This window comes from Peromyscus californicus, unplaced genomic scaffold (assembly GCF_007827085.1).
Source record: "Peromyscus californicus insignis strain IS unplaced genomic scaffold, ASM782708v3 Scaffold_19__1_contigs__length_69161282, whole genome shotgun sequence".
Taxonomy (NCBI): domain Eukaryota; kingdom Metazoa; phylum Chordata; class Mammalia; order Rodentia; family Cricetidae; genus Peromyscus; species Peromyscus californicus.
In genome coordinates this window covers 2,335,151-2,355,995 of record NW_026294491.1, presented here as the reverse complement: position 1 = coordinate 2,355,995, position 20,845 = coordinate 2,335,151, and the positions used below count along the sequence as shown (strand labels likewise).

Here is a 20,845-nt window from a genome sequence, read left to right as displayed (position 1 = left end):
CAAAACCACTTCGTAGTTAGGGATGACCTTGAATTCTTTTTTTTTTTTTTTTTTTTTTTTTTTTTTGGTTTTTCGAGACAAGGTTTCTCTGTGTAGCTTTGCGCCTTTTCCTGGAACTCACCTGGTAGCCCAGGCTGGCCTCAGACTCACAGAGATCCGCCTGCCTCTGCCTCCCGAGTGCTGGGATTAAAGGCATGTGCCACCACCGCTCCGGCGACCTTGAATTCTTGATCCCCTACTTCTACCTCCCAAGGTGAGGTGAGGGGACAGGCATGCATCGTTATGAATAGCTAGTTACTTATTTCAAAGATAGGGCAAGTTCCTTGTCACTGGGGATATTGTCAGCCATTTAGTTATTTTCTTTTGGGCTCGTGGGGTGGCTCTCAATGGATACAGGCCTTCGCCAAGGAGCCAAACAACCTGAGCTCAGTCCTCAGGATCCACACGGGGGACGGAGAGAACTGCGTCCCCAGAACTGTCCTCTGACTTTCACGTACAATGTGCTGACTAGTTTTTTGCTATTTATTTATCTTTATTTTACATCCCAACCACAGTTTTACCTCCCTGTTCTTCTCTCATCCCTGCCCGCTGCTCCCCAACTTCACTGGCTAGCTTTTAATGTCAACTATACACCCTAGGGCCCTGTGGGAAGAATGATTTTTTTTTTTTTGAGACAAGGTTTCTAGTATAGCCCTGGCTGTCCTAGAACTCACTCTGTAGACCAGGCTGGCCTCAAACTCAGAGATCCACCTGCCTCTGCCTCCCAATTGCTGGGATTAAGTGTGTTTGCCTTCACCCGGCTTGCTTCTTGAATTTCTTCCTTCAGTGATGGAAGTAGAAGGGACGTGGAAGTAGAAGATGAAATAAACCCTTTCCTCAGGCTACTTCTGGTCATGGTGTTCATCACAGCAATAGAAACCCTAACTAAGCCAGGTATGGTGGTATGCGCCTTTAATCCCAACACTCAAGAGGCAGAGGCAGACAGGTCTCTGTGAGTTAGAGGCCAGCCTGGTACAGGACAGCCAGATCTACATAGTGAGATCCTGTCTCAAGAACAAACAAACAAAACAAAGGGGGGGGTAGGGGCCCTAACCAAGTGTCCTAGTTAGGGTTTCTATTGCTGTGATAAAACCCCATGACCAAAGCAATTTGGGGATGGAAGAGTTCATTTGGCTCACACTTCACATCACAGTTCATCATCAAAGGAAGTTGGGACAGGAACCCAAGCAGGGCAGGAACCTGGAGGCAGGAGCTGATGCAGAGGCCAAGGAGGAGTGCTGCTTACTGGCTTGCTCCTTTTCATTATACATCTGCACAAGAGTGACCACTAACAACCACAAGACAGAGTCAATACCAGGCTGTCTTGAAATCTCCTTTGCCAATGCCATTAATCCAAAACTCTAGGACATGCAGACTGTGTGCACATGTGGACACACACACATACAAAAAAAAAATTTTTTTTTAATTTGAAAAAGAGCTAGTGTGGTGATGAAACACGCGTTTAATCCTAGCACTTTGAGACAGGGTCTCTCTATGTACCCGACTGGCCTAGAACTCACTATGTAGACCAGGGTGGCCTGGAACTCACAGAGAACCATCTGTCTCTGCCTCCTGAGTGCTGGGATAAAAGAAGTGTGCCATTACACCTGGTGGATTACCTCTTTCAATAACTTTTTAAATTATTATGAATTCTTCATAATAATCCTGGTATTTCTTCTAACAGCTATATCCCCGTGACTGGCTCTCTGTGTGTCTTTGTGTCTTTCTTTTGTGTGTGTGTCTGTGTGTGTCTCTCTCTGTGTATGCATCTGTCTGTCTGTCTCTGTGCGTGTGTGCTTGTGTGTGTGTGTGTGTGTGTGTGTGTGTGTGTGTGTGTGTGTGTGTGTGTGTAATCCCAGGGCTTTCAGCATGGTAGGCAAGTACTCTACCACTGAGCTACATCTCCAGTCGCTAGACTCTAGAGCATGCTGACATTAAGAGTTGGGGGGGGATTTAATCACGCCGGGACGTTTTTTAACTCTCCACGTTCAGAATGCCTCTGGCTAATCCTTGCACGTCGCAGCACCTTAGGTCCAACTGCGCGGAACCCTCCTCTCGCGGCGCGAACGTCCGGCCGGACCCGGCCACGGGGAAGAGCCGGTACGTGCTGACGTCACGCACGCAGCGCCTCGGAGGCCGAGGGCGGGGCCGGCGGGGACCTGAGGCCGAGGAGCAGCGGCCCGATCCCGGGCCATGGCGAAGCTGCTGAGCTGCGTCCTCGGCCCCCGGCTCTACAAGATCTACCGGGAGAGGGAGACGGATCGGGCCGCGTCCAGCGTTTCTGAGCCTCCCACTGCCGTCCCCGCCCCCTCCTCCAGCTCCTGGGTGAGTCGAGTCCCCCCCCGGCTGGGAACATGGTGCGGTCCAAACCGCGCGGGTCCTCCGCGGCCCGGACGCGTCCACTGTCGGAAGCGGGGGAGGCCGCTTGTCAAGCGGCGGCCGCGCAGTCCGCCTGTGGGCGCTTCCCCGCTCCCGGTCACGCTGGGCCGGCCGTCGCCTCCCTTCACGGCTTTGGAGCAACTCCTGCTCACTCCCACCACTAGTGCTTGCTGTCCCCCTCCGCGTCCTCCGACCCTGCCCGTCAGGGTTCATGGCTGGTCCCAGTTGAGCCTGGAGTCGCCTGCGCGCTGACGGCTTTTGCCCATAGACTCCCAATTTCTTCCTCCCCTAGGCTCTGTTGACTTTCTCTTTAACCTGACTTTTCATTTTCAAAATGACTTCTACATGTTATGTATCCACTTGTGCAACTCGAACCCACAGACCTAGCCTGAAGACCAGGGTCGTTGCGTTCACCACAGCTGCAGGTGGTGGAGGTCCACCCTCCAAACATTCTCTTCCCTTTTTATTGGTTGCAAATTATGTTTAGGAGCTTTTCCAAGTGCCCACACCTAGCCAAATTCTTCCCGAATCAACTTATGTCAAATGCTATTCCTTCAGTCTTAGAATTGTCAGGGAGTCTTTCATTTCCACTCTTAACCTCTCCCCATATACACACACAATCATATTTATTTCGGGGTTTTGGAAAAATGAGTCGGTCTCCCAAATGCTGCTTTCACTTTTGTTTCCAAGTCCAGCACCATGTGATTGTTTTTCAGGGTCAGAGGTGAGAAGTCAGGCTCAGTGTTTGTAGAGGCCAGGAGTATCCCAAGAGAAATGGCCAGGGAGGCGAGAACGAGGAGGCACACGTTAGGGCTTCTGGAAGGAAGGGAGGGCCTGTCAGCTGGCAGGGTCCTTAACAGGCCATCTGTTTTGGCAGGATACATATTATCAGCCCTATGCCCTGGAGAAGCATGCTGACAGGATCCTGGCACTGGTAAGTCCGCCCTACATCTGCGGGTTGCTACTCCTCTGCAGCCTGGGAGAAGGCAGCACCCCAGGAGGTGGGGGGGGGGGTGCTCTGAGCTCTGTGCAGAAGAACTTGCTAACACATACACACCAGCATACAGTTGGTATTCCCTCTTGGGAACTCCCCCTTTATGTTCCATAAGCTTTTTCTGGAGCAGTTTGAGCCCTGAGGATAATATGTTTACCCTTGGGATCATCTGCAGGTCTCTGAGCCTGCAGTCCCTGGTGACCTGTCCTCCCTGGCAGTTAACCCCTCTGGCTGCAGAGGCAGCTGTTCTCTCTGGCAGAGTTCCTATGGTGACGTTTTTGCATTCCTTGGGGACAAAGTCTAGGACTCTCTTGAGTGGGGCCAGCTATGAAGGCTTGATTAACTGGAGTAGACAGAGAGGCTGGTGTTTTCAGTGTGACGAAATTATGTCAGCCTCCACTGTGCTCTGACACACCACCTGCAACAGATGTTTGCGTCCCTGCTGTGTGCATGACGTCATGAACAGAGCAGTTGCTTAGCGTGTGGACTCCAGGTCCCCCGCAGAGCCTGGATAGGCAGCACAGTGTGCGCACAGGCGTATTGATTGCCTGTCTCCATCTCTGCTGCAGGCCTCAGTCTTCTGGTCCATCTCTTATTACTCCTCTCCCTTCGCCTTCTTCTACTTGTACAGGAAAGGTCAGTGTGCTTTCAAAAGTGGTGGGGGAGGAAGTGGGCAGCTCACTGGCAGACGAATCAACTCCCCAAAGAGGAAGGGGTCCTGTGAGGATGGCTTGACTTCCCTCTTAAACCTGGAGTCTTCCCCCCAAGACAGTGGTTCTCAACCTTCCTGACGCTGAGACCCTTTAACACGGTTCCTTATGTTGTGGTGACCCACAACCATGAAATTATTTTTGTTGCTACTTCATAACTAATTTTGCTCCAATTCAAATGGTGATGTAAATATTTTTGGAGACAGAGGCTTGCCAAAGGGTTCACAACCCATAGGTTGAGAACCACTGCTCTAAGAAAATGGCTAAGCCAAAGAGAGGGTCTGGGATAGAGGTTGTGGGCAAACTGGGAAGAATTGCCGAGGGCCCTGTGAGAGCTTCTCATATTGTCTCTCTTCCTCCCAGGTTACTTGAGTTTGTCCAAAGTGGTGCCGTTTTCTCACTATGCCGGGACATTGCTGCTGCTGCTGGCAGGTGTGGCTTGCCTCCGAGGTAGGTGGGGAGGAGCCTGCTTTGGATCTATGACTAGATAAACACTTTTTGCAAACATAGATTGGGGCTGGGCCCTGCAGGGAATAACTGAGAATGGTCTAAGGGTTTGAGCTTTTCTTCAGGTGGCTTATGTCATACATCCCACATGTGCATAAGCAATGTATGTGAACAAGAATACAGCATACGCCAGTTAAATAATTCTTAGCTGGAGACAGCACCAGGGCCGCAAACTTTAAGATGTATGAAGTTATCTGGTGGTGTAGCCACACATACAGACATGGTGGTGCAGGTCACAGATACATTGTTAGGCAGATGATACTAAGTTTTCACTTATAAAAGGTTCAGAAGAAGCATGAGCATGTGTCCTCTAATCCCAGTGCTTGGGTAAGAGTGAGGCAGGAAGCTGATGAATTCCAGGCCAGCCTGGGCTACATGGTGAGACTCTACCTCAATAAGTGTGTAAGCATATGTATTGATGAGACCCAAAAGACATAAGGGTGTGGTTCTCTCAAAAGTCTGCTGGGGGCATTACAGGCTGCGGAGACCCCTGGTGGGAGATGGCTCCATTTTGATTTTTTACCCATTTTTTAAATTTTGTCTGTGTGTGGGGGGAGTGGGTAGGGAGGGTTGGGGGTTAAGCATGTGTGTGTGGGTGCCGGTGAATGCCAGATGAGGTTGCTAGATCCCCTGGAGCTAGAATCCCAGTTGGTTATGAGCCACTTGATGTGGGTGCTGGGAGCTGAACTCGCGCGTTTGCGAGGGAAGCAAGTGCTTTTAACCACTGAGCCATCTCGTGAGCCCAGTGTTCTCTTTCTTGACCTGGGTGATAGCTACGTGCTTACTTTGCACTAAAAAATATCACTGATGTATGTGGTGTCTGTATGTGTCTCTGTGCGTGAGTGCAGGTACCAGAAGGGGCAGGAGGAGTCGGGGACCTGGAGCTGGAGTCACAGGCAGGTGGTTGTAAGCCACCTGATGTGGGTGCTGGGAGCCAAACTTGGGTCCTCAGGGAGACAGTATGTGCTCTTTTTTTTTTTTTTCTCCCTTCCTTCCTTTCTTTTTTTTTTTCCCCCCTTTGGTTTTTCAAGACAGAGTTTTTCTGTGTAACAGCACTAACTGTCCTGGAACTCTCTTTGTAGACCAGGCTGGCCTGGAACTCACAGAGATCCTCCTGGCTCTCTCTCCCGAGTGCTGGGAACACTGAAGAGGACGGGAGGAAAGCCACTGTTAGCAGGGGGACTCCTGACATCGGTAGGGTGAGCGTTCTGCAAGGCAGAGAAAGAAACTGTCGGGCCCCCTGCACCTGGGATGCTGAAGCAGGAGAATTGCTGAGAGCTCTAGGCCATCCTAGCCTGTATAATGAATTGTAGGCCAGCCTGGGGCACAGAGCACAACCCTGTTTCAAAAACAAAACAAAAGAAATAAACCAAAGGTTCAGGTGTGACGTGTGATGCGAGCCTGGGATCTCCGGGCCCGGGAGACTGAGAGCAGGTGGGTCTCCCAGGCCAGCCTTTATGACATAGTGAGTTCCAGGACAGCTACATGGTGAGGTCCTGTCTCAGAAAAAGAAAAACCCAGACAAACAGAACCAAAAGGGCTGGTGGAATGACTTAGCCAGTAAAAGTGCTCACTGCAGGGACCTGGTGACTTGAGTTCAGTCTCCAGATCCCACGGTGGAAGTAGAGAGCTGACTCCTGAAGGTGTCCTGTGCTTTCCATACTCCTGCTGTGGCACTTGTACGCCCACAAACACACATACACACACACACACACACACACACAATATAAGGTAATGATGATAATAATAATAAAATGCTAATTAAAACAATAAAACCTGAAGACTTGCAGGAGAAGGATCCTGCAGCCAGTGGCTGTGTGGGGGAAGTTCTGTTTCCCCATGTGAGAAGCCCTAGATTTCTTCTCCTTTCTTCTTCCAGGGCCTCCTCATCCATTTCCAGTTCTTCTCTTTTTTTTTTTTTTTTTTTTTTTTTTTTTTTTTTTTTTTTGGTTTTTCAAGACAGGGTTTCTCTGTGTAGCTTTGCGCCTTTCCTGGGACTCACTTGGTAGCCCAGGCTGGCCTCGAACTCACAGAGATCCGCCTGGCTCTGCCTCCCGAGTGCTGGGATTAAAGGCGTGCGCCACCACCGCCCGGCCCAGTTCTTCTCTTAATTCCTTGGTATCTGGCTTCCCAGTTTACCTATAATTTTCTATCCTCTCTCTCCAGGCATCGGCCGCTGGACCAACCCCCAGTACCGACAGTTCATCACCATCTTGGAAGCCACACATCGGAACCAGTCTGCAGAAAACAAGGTGAGGGGTCCTCTGAAAGGTGACAGTGTGTCCTGCTCCCCGCAGCCCAGCTGGAGGCACCGGCTTCTGCTGGGTCTCTACTGCACACTACCATACGCTTTCTAAGTGTCTAATGGCTATTCTGCTAGAACATTCCACTCCTTCTCCACATCCATGCTCAAGAATTGTCTAAACATAGAAGCACCCGCAGTGTCTCGAGAAGAAGAACCTTCTGTCTCTGAGGCTCAGCTCCGTGTTCACTTTGTTGTGTGCCTTGAACACCACACTGACTTGCTTTGAGGATAGAACCAATTGGGCAGGTGCGTCTACTCCTGTGCCCAGCAGCAGAGTGTTGCCAGCAGGGCACCGTGTGCCAGGCCTGCTGTTACTGGAGTGTGGTGATCTTTGAGATGGGGCTGTAGGGCCTCATAAAGCCCCTTCCTAGAATGAAGGGATCAAACAGCCATGACCACCATCGCTGCACTGATGGTCAAGTCACACCACCGTTTACAGGCTGTGTCATCACGCTCTACAGGGCGTGAGAGCATGCCGAGCACACCCTTTCCAGCCATCTCGCTGCCACAGGAGAGGAAATAATGACCCTCAATTTTACATCTGAGGAAGGAGAGGCAAAAAGAGGCTAAGTGCCCTGTGTGGGAGTGCGGAAGTGGCTGAGTCCAGACCTGGGTCTGAGCCAAGCCCGCTGGGATGTGCTCTGCTCCTCGTATTTTGTTTTGTCATTTATATTTTTGTACATTTTTTTTCCTGTTGCTCTTTCTTAGTCAAGTTATTTTTGAAAATGTCAAAAACATTTCTGTAGCAAAAAATAAAAAATAATCCTCAAAATAGAGACCTTGGAGCTCTGGGTGTGGGGGAGGACAGTGGATTACGAAGATGCAGCCCCACTGCCCACAGCATGTGGCCCAGTGCAGCAGGAAGAAGACGTAGGCACAGATGGTTACAGGGTAGCACTGGCCCCTGGGTGCCTCGACGTGGGGCCCTAAGAGAGGAAAAGAGCCTGGTGCACAGGGCTCACTGTGGCTGTGACTCTCCTCTCGGTCCTATGACCGTCAGGTCAGCGGCCAGCAGCCTCATCTCATCTTTGCACAGAAGCACCCCCTGGGGTGGATCAGCCTTAGATAGTTCTGTGTTTTTGTTTTTGTTTTAAGACAGGGTCATGCTATGTAGCCCAGGCTGACCTGGTATTTCCGGTGATCCTCCTGCCTTCTGGGTGAGATCACAGCATATGCTACCATGACCTATTCTTGAAATAGGATCTCACTCCACATCCCAGGCTAGCTCTAAACTCACTTTGTATCCCGGGCTGCCACCAGCTTGCCCTCCTTCCTCTGCTTCTGAACGCTGGCTGTAGGCATATGCCACCATTCCTGGCTTTTTAACAGTTTTTTGGTAGCATTGGGAATTGAACCCAGGGCATCATGCATGCTAAGCAAGCACCTTACCCCAACTTTAGATTTTCAGGAAGGCAGAGTGAAGAGTTCTAGAGATGGACAGATGAGCTGGTCGGGGGAGGCAGCTGCCTTGTCCCAATATTGTGGTCATATTAGATCTTTTCATCTAGAAGTGAGAGCACAGACCTCCACTCGGTCTCCCTGGAATATGGGGGCAGGCCCCTGCATGATGGCAGTGTTGAGGGTAGATAGCTGGGCCTCCCCTCAGTTCTCAGTTCTCTGTTCCTTCCGTCCTTTCTGTACCCACCACAGAGGCAGCTGGCCAACTATAACTTCGACTTCAGGAGCTGGCCAGTCGACTTTCACTGGGAGGAGCCCAGCAGCCGGTGAGGCGCCAGTTACCTGGCTTTTCCCCTTCGTTGGCACTGTCTCTCTCATCCCTCTGATCTTCGGTCTAGCCTGCTGCTCCTCACCCTGTTCCCTTTCCTTTCTTCTCTTCCTCAGGAAGGGGTCCCGAGGTGGCCCTTCCCGCAGGGGTGTGGCCCTGCTCCGCCCAGAGCCTCTGCACCGGGGAACGGCAGACACATTCCTCAACAGGGTCAAGAAGCTGCCTTGTCAGATCACCAGGTCGGAAACGGGGGGAGGCCTGCTGGGGAGAGGGGTATAGGCCAAGGCCCCCGGACTGTGAGCTTGGTTGTAGAATAGCTGCCATCTGTAGGGTCCAGTGTTGTATGCGCTGTCTCGTGGGGAAAGGCTCTGTGAGGTCCAGGCCTCAGGGGAGCACAGGGAGAGCCAGAGTGCCAGTGGGTCTGCGGAGGGGCAGCAGGCGTTGCAGTGAAGAGGAGACCCTTGCTGGTGCTGGCACGGGTTCTAGTGTGATGCTGTGCAGTTGTCTGGCCCATCTGCTCCTTCATTCCCCACCTTGGCCCCCACTGTGCCTCATTTTCTCCATCTGAATAGCCTGCCTCACTGGAATTGTTGAGATGAACTGGTAACACTGGGAATGGTAGCCACCTGCCCTGCCTACCTGAGGGTAAAGTAAAGCCAGAGATCTCAGTCATGGGCACTGGTGGTTTGAGACCGGCCTCAGACTCAGAGACCCGCCTGCCCTGCGTGTGCGCAGTCTTACATTGCGCTGACAGGAATGTGATCCAGTTTCGTGTCTTTCAGGATACAGATCTTGACCTATTGATGAGTCTTATTTTCTATTTTTTGAGATACGGCCTCATGTAGCCCAGGCTGGTCTCAAATTGGTGGTGTAGCTAAGGCTGGCCCTGAGTTCCTGATCCTCCCAAGTGCAGGGAGTACAGGTGTGTGTTGCCACACCTGGCTCTTAAGTCAGTCTGGAGATCACTGTCGTGAATCACAAACCATCTTCTTTTGTTGTTTTTGAATGGTGCTGAGGGTGGGACCCACCACTAACCAGTGACCACCTGGTCCTATTGAGGACTTAAACTCTTAAATACATTTACTTATGCACATATGTGTGGCCTCATGTACGCCTGGTGGTGCCTCTTACCATGTGGGACCCAGGGTTGATGGACTCAGGTTGTCAGGCCTGGAAGCAAATCCCTTCACCAAGTGAGCCATATTACTGGCCCTTGAGAACTTTTAATAAATGGTTTTTTTGTGCATTAACAGAATAATATTTACTAACTGCATTTATTTATTGTACCTAGAAATTATCTCGTAAAACTCTCAGAATTATATCCAAGGAGTCCCTAATTTGCTATAGTTTGACTTCTGAGTTTTGGATTCTTTCTCTGGTCTAGTGATAGGCAGCATGTTCTGTGGGACCAGGGAGGGGCTATGAGCCGCAGCCCTCATCAGCCAGGAGTGCTCTTCAGTGTTGTGGGCATCTCCACTATCATGTTCAGTGGGTTATAGGGTCAAGTGCTTTTGCAGCCTCTGTTATTTTCAACTTGTGATGGCTTTTTCAGGACCTAACCCTTTGTAAGTCGAGAGGGATCTATGTATCTGTATTGTCCTGGGACACAATAGAAATGTTTTTGGTTTGTTTTCAGAGTGCTGGGGCTCAAACCCAGGGGCTGACATGTGCTAGGCAAGCACTCTGCCACTAAGCTATGGTCCCCGTTCGTAAAACCCTAAAATGGACATCTTACAGAAAAGGTTGGAGAACACCAGGGCTCACATGGTTTCACCAAGGGCTGACAGAGAAAAGGGTTAGCATGCCCTGGAGTCGGACTGCAAGTGCTGAGATCAGCCCCTGGCCCGCGGGGGCTGGGGTTCACTAACCCGTGTCCCCACAGCTACCTGGTGGCACACACCCTGGGGCGCCGGATGCTGTACCCAGGCTCTGTGTACCTGCTCCAGAAGGCCCTCATGCCCGTGCTGCTGCAGGGCCAGGCCAGGCTGGTGGAAGAGGTGAGGCTCCCGCCTGCTGCTTGCCCCGCCCTCCTGGGGGTGTGGCCTCCTGCCCCTCTTGACCTGGTCTCTGTATCCCCCTTGCTCAGTGTAATGGGCGCCGGGCAAAACTACTGGCCTGTGATGGTAACGAGATTGACACCATGTTTGTGGACCGGCGGGGGACGGCTGAGCCCCAGGGGCAGAAGCTGGTGAGAAGGGGCAGGGAGCCAAAGGGGGTGGTAGGGGGCAGTAGAGACTCTGGGGTCCCCAGTGCTACAGAGCCTTTGCCATGGGACCATGATTAAGAATAATGCCATCCGGGACTGGAGAGATGGCTCAGTGGGTAAGAGTACTGACTGCTCTTCCAAAGGACCTGGGTTCAATTCCCAGCAACCACATAGCAGCTCACAACTGTTTATAATTCCAGTTCCAGGTGACCCTGTACCCTCATATAGGCATCCATGTAGGTAAAACACCAATGCACATAAACAAAAACAAAAACAAAACAAAAAAACCAGCTGGATGGTGGTGGTGTACGCCTTTAATCTCAGCACTTGGGAGGCAGAGGCAGGCAGATCTCTATGAGTTCAAGACCAGCCTTATCCACAGAGTGAGCTCAAGGATTACACAGAGAAACCCTGTCTCGAAAGGAAAAAAAAAAAAAGCAAGAATAAAATAATGCCGTCTTCCAGCTCCACCCAAGGACCTCTTCATAGGAAAGCTCTGAGAGGGAAGCATGTGGAGTACTCGGTGATGGGGATGTCTCTCAGGTGGTAGAGCACTTGCTTAGCATACATGAAATCCTCGGTTTCATCCCAGCCCCACATACACAGAATCGGGGTGCATGTCTGTAAGAGTGGAAGCAAGGGATCAGGAGTTCAAGGCCAGGGCTGGGTTGGTGGTTCAGTGGGTGGAGTTTTGCCATATAAGTGTGAGGACGTGAGTTCTGGCTTCCATAACGTGTAAGCCTGGTGTGTTAGATGCTGTAATCCCAGCGCCCCTGTGGGAGGGAAGATGAAGAATCCTTGGAAGCTGTCTGCCAGCCTGGCGTGTGCAGTACAGCCAGGGCAGCGGGCTGGGCACAAGCGCTGTAGTGTGCGTACATGCACACACACACACACACACACACACACACACACACACACCTGAGTTCAGTCACCAGCACCAGAAAGGGGAAAGGAAAGGATTGGTTATGCGAGCTAGAGATGCAGAGAGCCGGCCTAGTGTGCAGGAAGCAGACATAAAGCCTGGCTTGGCGACACTGCCATCCCAGCACTGAGGAGGCGGAGGGTCTGACGTTTAAGGATCTGCTACACACTGAGTTCCGGGCCTGACTGGGGCGCACAGGACCCTGCCCCTGACAGACAGCAGGTGGGTGGTGGTGCAGGCCTGGGTCTCAGGAGGCGAGGCAGGATTTTGAGTTCCAGGCCAGCCTGAGTTACCTCCCTAGACCTTGTCCCAAGAAAGCAAAGATAGCATTTGCCACGTGCAAGACACATTTAGTCCTTACTGTCCGTGAGTCCTTACTGTCCGTGAGTCCTTACTCTCTGTCTGTGAGTCCTTACTGTCCGTGAGTCCGTTCTGTGGTGATGAATTGCCTGTCGAGCAGCTGTGCCGGGACCTGAACCAGGTAGCCAGGCCCCAGCAGTCTGTCCTTAGGGTGGCCCGGGAAAGTGCTGCGCGTGAGTCAGGGGGCTGGTTTCTAGTGCTGGCTCTGCCACCTGTCACCATCTCCCAGCTTCAGCTTGGGCACCATGGAGTGCAGTGAGAAGAAAAGCTGTCTGTATACCCAGGAGAGTCGTAGGCCCAGGGGCATGGGTTCCACCCCAGCTGTCTCCAGGCCCCTCCTCCCATCCTGTTAGAGGTCCCCCTGGCGGCGTCCCAGGGGAAGTGGTCTCTGCGGGTGACTTGAGCTCAGCCTCGATGGTCTCCTGAGGGGCGGTCACAGCACCTGCAGTCACTTGGCCTCTGTTGTATAGACTGCTGTCCCCAACACCCTCCCAGCCCTCCTGTCTCCTCCCCAGGTGATCTGCTGTGAGGGAAATGCGGGATTCTATGAGGTGGGCTGTGTCTCCACACCCCTGGAAGGTAGGCCCATGACTCACACCTCTTATCTCTACCCTTTGGACCTGCTGTGTCCACTCCCACACTGCTGTGACCTCCCCGCCTGACCGCCAGTTCATCAGGGTGGGGTCTGAGTCTCTCACTTCTGAGGGAAAGTCCACTCCGGCTCTGCTGACCATACATTCCTCCCCTGGACTACCTGTGGCTTTATCATACTTGCCCTCCTGTCCCAACCCCCCTGCCCCACCCCCACAGTCACACAGCTCTCCACCCTCCCTCTTACAGCTGGCTACTCCGTCCTGGGCTGGAATCATCCAGGCTTTGCTGGAAGCACGGTGAGACCTCTGGAGACCCGTCCTTTTCCAGAGCCGTGTGTGTCTTCCTCTGGTCAGTCATGGGAAGAAGGAAGCTGGGGCCTGTTGTGCAGGCCTGCCTTCCACATGCCCGTGACCTGGGTTCTGGGAAGCCCTGGGGGGCTGCAGCCCCTCCTCCCATGACAGGCAGAGGGACACAGTGGGTCACAAATCTCTGTCCTCTGGCTGACCCATCCCGCATCTGCCCGTCTTCTTGCAGGGGGTACCGTTCCCACAAAATGAGGCCAATGCCATGGATGTGGTAGTTCAGTTTGCCATCCACCGCCTGGGCTTCCAGCCCCAGGACATTGTCATCTACGCCTGGTCCATCGGAGGTTTCACTGGTACCTGCCGCCCCTGCTAGTCCCCTTATGGATTCCTGTCCCTGCCTAGGAGATGTGGGCACAGGCAGTGGGGGTGGAGGCTTCCAGAGAAAGAGGTGGAGTGGGTCAGAGGGACCCAAGTGAAAGGCACCTATCTGCACTTCTGAGCGTCCCTCGTCCCCTTCCTGTTCTACCAGCCACGTGGGCAGCCATGTCCTACCCAGACATCAGTGCTGTCATCCTGGACGCCTCCTTTGATGACTTGGTGCCCTTGGCCTTGAAGGTCATGCCGGACAGCTGGAGTGAGTGCAGCGCCCATGTCTGTCCTTCCAGGGGACGGGTGGCCAGCCCAGGGGGCTCTTCTGACTAGGTCCTACCCAGTGGACAGGACCAACCTTTATGTTAGGTGGGGTCTTCATCTCTGCCGCCCCTCACTTGTCCCACTCCAGGAGTCCTGGTGACCAGGACCGTGAGACAGCACCTCAACCTCAACAACTCGGAGCAGCTGTGCAGGTGAGACCAGGCCACAGCGCCTGGGTGTTGAGATGTGCTCAGGGGAAGGGCGGAAGTGGCCACCGACCCATGTCCCAAGTCACCCTGCCACCACCTTCGCTGGTCCAACCCTTCCCAGGTCCTGTGAGACCCTGAGTCTACTCACTCATGATCTGGCAATGAGGGGTTAAGCCTGGCTCAGCAGGGGCTTCCCAGGGCCAGTCTGAGCCTACACCCTTCTTAAATCTGTTACTCCTGCCTCCGTGGTGGCCAGTGGTGGCCTGGCCGTCTCTGAGCTCTCCTTTCCTGCTGCTCTGTTCTGAAGGTTCCAGGGCCCTGTGCTGCTGATCCGGAGAACCAAGGATGAGATAATCACCACCACGTGAGTGTCTGGGCTCCTTCCCCTCCACCTATGCCCACCGTGACCCTAGGTCCCCAGACTCTTGTTCCCCAGCTCCCCTAAGCAGGGTAACGCTTGTTGCCCCCAGGGTTCCTGAGGACATCATGTCCAACAGAGGCAATGACCTCCTGCTGAAGCTCCTGCAGTTCCGGTGAGAGCTGGGGGTGGACACACCTCAGTGCTGAGACCGGCACCAGGGAGGAGTGAGGTGAGGGCTGAGGAGTGAAGTGGTTCCTTCTCTCGTCCCCATGCTGCTCCCAAGGTACCCTCGAGTGATGGTGGAGGAGGGGCTCAGAGCTGTGAAGCAGTGGCTGGAGGCCTCCTCCCAGCTGGAGGAAGGTGAGGCATCTGGGGTCTGTGGGCAGAGTTGGTGGTGAGGAGGGCTGTGGACCGACACTCCTGTTTCTCCCTGACCAGCTTCAGTTTACAGTCGATGGGAGGTGGAGGAGGACTGGTGTCTGTCCGTACTTCACTCCTACCAGGCAGAGCATGGGCCCGATTTCCCCTGGAGTGTGGGTAAGGAGGGCCTCGGCCTGGCGGGGTGTGGAGAGTGGGAGGGCGGATCCGATGGTGGATTTGAGGCCTTTTCTCCGCAGGGGAGGACATGAGCACAGATGGACGGAGGCAGCTGGCACTGTTCCTGGTGAGCTCAGGAGTGGGGTGAAGGAGGGTCCTGAATGGAGGGGCCATGCAGGCCTCAGGCGCGGGGTCCTACAGTGGCGGTGGGTTCCAAAGGGAGTGCCCAGCATCCACGCTCTGCCTTTCCTCCTCAGGCCCGGAAGCATCTACACAACTTTGAAGCCACACACTGCACCCCGCTCCCGGCCCAGCACTTCCAGATGCCCTGGCACCTCTAGGGACCCTGTGTAGACTCTGCTGGAAGGACAAGATGGGAGGAGACGTGAGGGGACACTTTTGTGATTCTCTCTATTCATGTTTGCTGTTTATGGTCTGGGCAGTGGGGATGTCCCCTCTGACCACTGTCCTGCACGTTTCCCTTTGTCCACGTGGAAACGCTTAGCTCACCCCAGTACACACCCTGCATTAAATGAATGATTTATTCCTAATAATTAATAAAAAGGTATTTTTTCTACTATCTGGCTGATTGTGAGATTTTCCAGATATCCAGGCATCTAGGCTAGGGTAGGGAGCAGAGGCCCCAGAGGGTGAGGCTTGGGAAACCCCACTCAGGCCTACCTAGCTCTTCTCTCTGTGCCTCAGCCAGCATGAACTGGGTCTCCCATCCAATGCAGCCCCTTCCGTGCTGTACCCATGTACACATAGAGCGCCCCTGGCTCTCACAGCTTCCCCAGGCCTTGCCACTGCCTGGGAGGTGGGTGGAGGTGCCCTGGTTTACAACTGCACTCTGTAGCGTACAGTTTCCCTCCTTAGCCTCTCTCCGGAAGGTACCTGCCCCCGCCCTCACCCCGCCTTGCTCAGCTCTTACTATCTCCACAAGGAACAGAGAGTGTCTCCTGCAGCAAACCAAACCCTGTGCCTGTCCCCAGCCTGTCTCCAAGTCTGTCTGCACACCCTGTTTACAATTCAGCAAACTGGGCCGGTGAGGAGTGAGAACCAGTGCCAAGCACTCCCGTCATCCCCAGGCTGAGGAAACTGGATCCTCACAACTTGTACTCTGGTCTTTGGACCCATAGGATGGAATAATGCCCTGGCCTCCTTCCCTTGGAAACTTCTCTTCAGGTGAAGTAACCCCAGCTCCACCCCTTGGGGCCCACTGTTTTGAACAAGGCGCTCAACAAAGACATGGGCATTTTGTGCTGGTTACAGGCTGATTCCACGTGGCCTCGGATCCCAGTGCACCACCCTCTGACTGTGGGGCAGAGGCCGCCAGCTCAGCAGCTCAGTGACAGTTGACAGTGTGCTGAGTCTTAGCACAGAGGAGGGCTGAGATTGACAGGTGACATGACTGAGTTTTGGGGAGAGAAGCGGGAGGTGGCCCTAGCCTCTGAATGCTCCGTCTTCAGCAAACAGCAGGTGGAGGGCTGGTACTGATGCCCTCTCTGCCCCAACCTAGGAAGTAGACAGGGTGGGAAGTGTGTAGCTCCTCCAGGCAGGGCATGGTGGCGCACCCTTAGTCCCCACACTCGGTAGACAGAGGCATGCAGATCTCTTCGAATTCAAGGCCAGCCTGATCTACATAGCAAGTTCTAGGTCAGCCAGGGCTACATAGTCTTTAAAAAAAAAAAAAAAAAGCCGAAGCCAGTTTGCTCTTGAACCTTACCCTGCCATTCCTGAACTAAATCTGTTCAGCTAAGGGACCCTCTAGTCCCGTCTCCCCTACCTTGGGACACAAGAGTTCCCTCTTCCTAGTCAGCCATCAGGGACTGCCACCCCACTACCTTCCAGAACTTACACTACGGATCAGGAGGAACCCTCAGATATCTGAAGAGGAAGGGGAGCAGGGTGCACACCACGTGAGTCACACGGGCTGTAGACCACTTCAGATCACTCTCCATATCCCATAATCTCAGGGAGGGGACTGGCTCACTGTCCATTTCTCACCTATATACCCAGGCTCCATCAAGCGTAGACAAAGTCAGCTGAGATGCCACACCCCACAGCTTTTGGGGTTCTGGGCTCTGCTGTTCTGGGTGCCAGGTGAGGCCTGCCTGACACCCAGGCACCTGGGGAGCCAGGCCAGTAGAGAGACAGTTTCTAGAAGGATACTTGGAAAGAAATCCTGAGCAAAGTGGGTGGGTCCCTGGACCCTGTACAAGACCACATCTTACCTTATTCTCATTGACCAGGATATAGGCCTGCACTGTTCCCAGGGTGGGTTGAAGATTTGCTCCAAGTCCCAGGAAGGGGCATATGTTTCCTCCAAAGCTGTCAAAGTAAACAAGGTCCTGGAGTGAAGGGCCCTTGAGAGTGGAGGCCCAGCCACTGCGAAAAGCTGGGTCTCCATTTGTCCATCCATCCATCCATCCCTACCTCCTTATGAACCTGGTCATTCATTAACATTCAGCTAAAGGCTCCGTTTATCTGAGTGACTTCCCCAACAGAAACTGCTGTGCAAGTCCATCGTTATTGACTGCCCCCCGTGTCCCGGCCTGTCTGTCACCACATACGTTCCGTCCTCAGACCCAGCCTATTTCATCACTTGGCTACTTACCCTCTGGCATTCCTTGTCACGAGGGAGGGCACTCAGCATGGATGGGGTCACCTGCTGCTGTCACCATGACAACTGTTGCAGTCCCCTTTACCTTAGGAAAACCTGCAGGGAAGCTGTTGTCATAGAAACTGGCTGGGGGGGGGGGCTGGATCCTCACCAGCCATCTCCAACAGCTGACAGAAAGGAAACAAAGGGTGGGGTAGCTGGAGAGGTGGCTCAGTGCTTCCAGGCCCCCCGGAGTTGGACGCCTAGCACCCACATGGTGGCTCACATCTGTCTATAACTCCATGCCCTCCGCTCAGATGGTGCACAGACATGCTTACAAGGAAAACATCCACACACATAAACTTTTTTTAATTACTGAAAAGAAGCAAGGGCCCTAGACCGCACTTCATAGAAAGGCCCACTGTGCCCTGAAGTCTTCGCAGAGTGTCACCCACCCCGGCTCGTCTCCAAGCCCTGACCTCCAGTGCCTCCTCTCTCCCTTTGCAGCAGGACTCAGCGTCCTAGAGGAGGGATGGCACACTTGGTCGGGTCAGGGCACGCCCTGTGCCATCTTCAGGGACTCCTCTGGGGCTGGAGCAATGGCTCAGCGGTTAAGAGGTCCGGAGGTCTTGAGTTCAATTCCCAGCAACCACCTGGTAGCTCAAAACCATCTATAGTGGGATCTGATGCCCTCTTCTGGCATAAGTTGATAGAGCACACATATACATTAAATAAATAAATCTTAAAAAAAAAAAAAAAAAGACTTCTCTGACTTCTGTCACTGTGTGCTCATTCATTCAACAGACATTTGTATCTTGCATCGGTGGGTGCCAGGAACTTCCCCATTCCTCCATCAACATAAGCTTCTTTTGGACCCTCAGAAGCATATTCCTTTCTCTCCCGTCCATCTCTCCTTTGGTTTCTTCCTCGGTCCTGAGATGTGATGATTCCTGGAAAGTTCTGACAGCAGGTGGGGCCTGGACTTCCAGACAAACAGTACACTAAAGTCAGTTGTGTCTCCCATAGCACAGTGTGGCTTAAAGGGGGGGGGGGGGTCCCCAAGCCTGCAACCTGCTTGGGGAGAAGGGAAGAAGTAAGTGGTCCAGCCCGGGGTTCCCGGGCCTGAGAGGAGGACTCACTTGCCGACCGCCACCGTCGGTGGACGCGGGTCCAGCGCTGAGAGCCTGGCTCCGAACCCCTATACGGTCACCCCTTGGCCGGGCCATGCACCCTCCCTGGAGTCAGTGCGCTGCCAGCCGTGGAGCGGGACTCGCAGCACTGAGTCTGTGGGCGCAGAGACCAGACACACTGACCCTTTAGCCGAGCTCGGCGGCCAGAGGGAGGTGGTGTGGACCCTGGTCACTTTGCGCAAGCCCGCCCTGCTTTTTTGACCCGATGCTCTCTCTGGCACAAAAGCTGTCCATCTGTTTGTCCACTGTGAAGCTCGGCGTGGAGACTGGGGCAGGAGGACCAGTTCCAGGGCAGCCTGGTCTACTCGGGCCAGATAGAGCTAGAGACTTGTCTGAAAATTTTAGTAAACAGTGTTTAACTCCATTCATAAACAGCGTCTGTGTCCTCGCCTCTTTTCCAAAAACCTATGTCGCCATCTTTTGACTGAAGTGAAGAATTGCACTCTGTCCCGGCTTTGACACTGCTGGGGACTGAATGTAGGTCCTTGAGGCAAGCCTCACACCTAGCATTCTTCCCTCCCTGTTCTTTCATCTCTATGTCTGTCTATCTATCTATCTATCTATCTATCTATCTATCTATCTATCTATCTATCTCTATCTATTTATCTATCTATCTATCTATCTACCTACCTACCTACCTATCCATCCATCCATCCATCCATCCATCCATCCATCCATCCATCCATCCATCTATCTACAGGGTCTCACTATGTAGTCCTGGCTAGCCTGGAACTAGCTATGCAGACCAGGCTGTCCTCAGACTCACAGTGATGTCAGCATTAAAGCTGTGCCCCACACCAGCTTGTTTTACCTTTTTTTTTTTTTTTTTTTTTTTTTTTTTCCGGTTTTTCGAGACAGGGTTTCTCTGTGTAGCTTTGCGCCTTTCCTGGATCTTGCTCTGTAGTCCAGGCTGGCCTCGAACTCACAGAGATCCGCCTGCCTCTGCCTCCCGAGTGCTGGGATTAAAGGCGTGTGCCACTGCCGCCCGACTTTTTACTTTTTATTCTGAGAGTTCACACTAAGTCATCCAGGCTCACTTTGAACTCACTCTAGTTCAGTCAAGTCTTGAATTTGCCATCCTCCTGAGTGTCTGAGGAACAGGGATGACAGGCCTATGCCACCAGGCTCAGACCAGCTTCCACTCTTTTATTTATTTATTTATTTATTCATTCATTCATTCATTTATTTATTATATATACAGAAGAGGGTGCCAGATCTCATTACAGATGGCAGAGGGTGCCAGATCTCATTACAGATGGCTGTGAGCCACCATGTGGTTGCTGGGAATTGAACTCAGGACCTCTGGAAGAGCAGTCAGTGCTCTTAATCTCTGAGCCATATCTCCAGCCCTAGCTTCCACTCTTAATACTTTATTCTCTAATGTGCAACAAAAGCAGCACTTTACAAAACATCTGGCCACACTATCCACTGCTGAAATCCCTCTGGCCATTGGCTTCAGGCGCCCTGGTGCCCCTGCCTGCCTCTGCCCCCTCCCCCCCCCCCCACTGCTTGCTGCCTTGTCCCCCATTAGACCTCCACCAGGGAGAGCAGGGACTCTCCACAGTTGTATCTCCAGCACCTAAAGCAATGACCCAAAGAATCCACGCTGGTTTAATTGTCGCCTGACACAATCTAGAATCACCTGGGACAGTCTCAGTGGGGATTATCTGGATTATAGTAATGGACGTAGATCAACCCACCACTCAGGCTGTTCATTTCCGCAGGAAGGGGATTCTCAACTGTAGAGAATGGAAAAAGCCAGGCTGGAGAGGCATCAGAGGTTAAGAAGGCTTACTGCTCAGTCATGAGGGTGGGAACAAACTCCAGCTCCAACAAGTGTGACGCCCTCTCTGGGCCTCCTGGCCACCCACAGACACGCGTGTGTGCAAGCGTACATACAGACGGACTCCCAAATCTTGGGTGGGGGTGAAAGAAGAGAGTGCCCACCAGCATACGTGCAGGAATTCAGTGTTCTCTGCTCGTGACCGTGGTTGCAATATGGCCGGGTCTCTAAAGTTCTTGTCCCTGTGGCTTCCTGTGGTGATGGACTGTGACCTGGGATAATGCGCTAAAATAAACCCTTTTCCCAGGCATGGGACACCTTTAATTCCAGTGTTTGAGAGGCAGGGGCAAGCAGAGCTCTCTGAGTATGAGGCCAGCATGGTCTACAGTGAGTCCCAGGATAGCCAGGGTTACATAGAGCCTGTCTTAAAAAATAAAAACAAAACAAATAAAATAAATGCTTCTCCCCTGAGTTGCTTTTGTC

The 20,845-nt window shown here is 52.8% G+C and overlaps 1 protein-coding gene across 1 annotated transcript; it reads left to right on the top strand.

The window, feature by feature from the left end:
• Positions 1-2,159: 2,159 nt before the first annotated feature.
• Positions 2,160-15,367, top strand: Abhd16a (abhydrolase domain containing 16A, phospholipase). The gene is made up of 20 exons (XM_052744209.1): positions 2,160-2,364; positions 3,296-3,352; positions 3,982-4,048; positions 4,486-4,572; positions 6,796-6,881; positions 8,585-8,658; positions 8,777-8,899; positions 10,543-10,657; positions 10,747-10,848; positions 12,664-12,727; positions 12,989-13,038; positions 13,277-13,400; positions 13,577-13,681; positions 13,829-13,892; positions 14,197-14,253; positions 14,360-14,422; positions 14,534-14,610; positions 14,689-14,787; positions 14,868-14,914; positions 15,045-15,367. Exons 1-20 carry the CDS (start codon positions 2,233-2,235, stop codon positions 15,126-15,128), a joined length of 1,677 nt encoding a protein of 558 aa, XP_052600169.1. The 5' UTR covers positions 2,160-2,232; the 3' UTR covers positions 15,129-15,367.
• Positions 15,368-20,845: the final 5,478 nt, after the last annotated feature.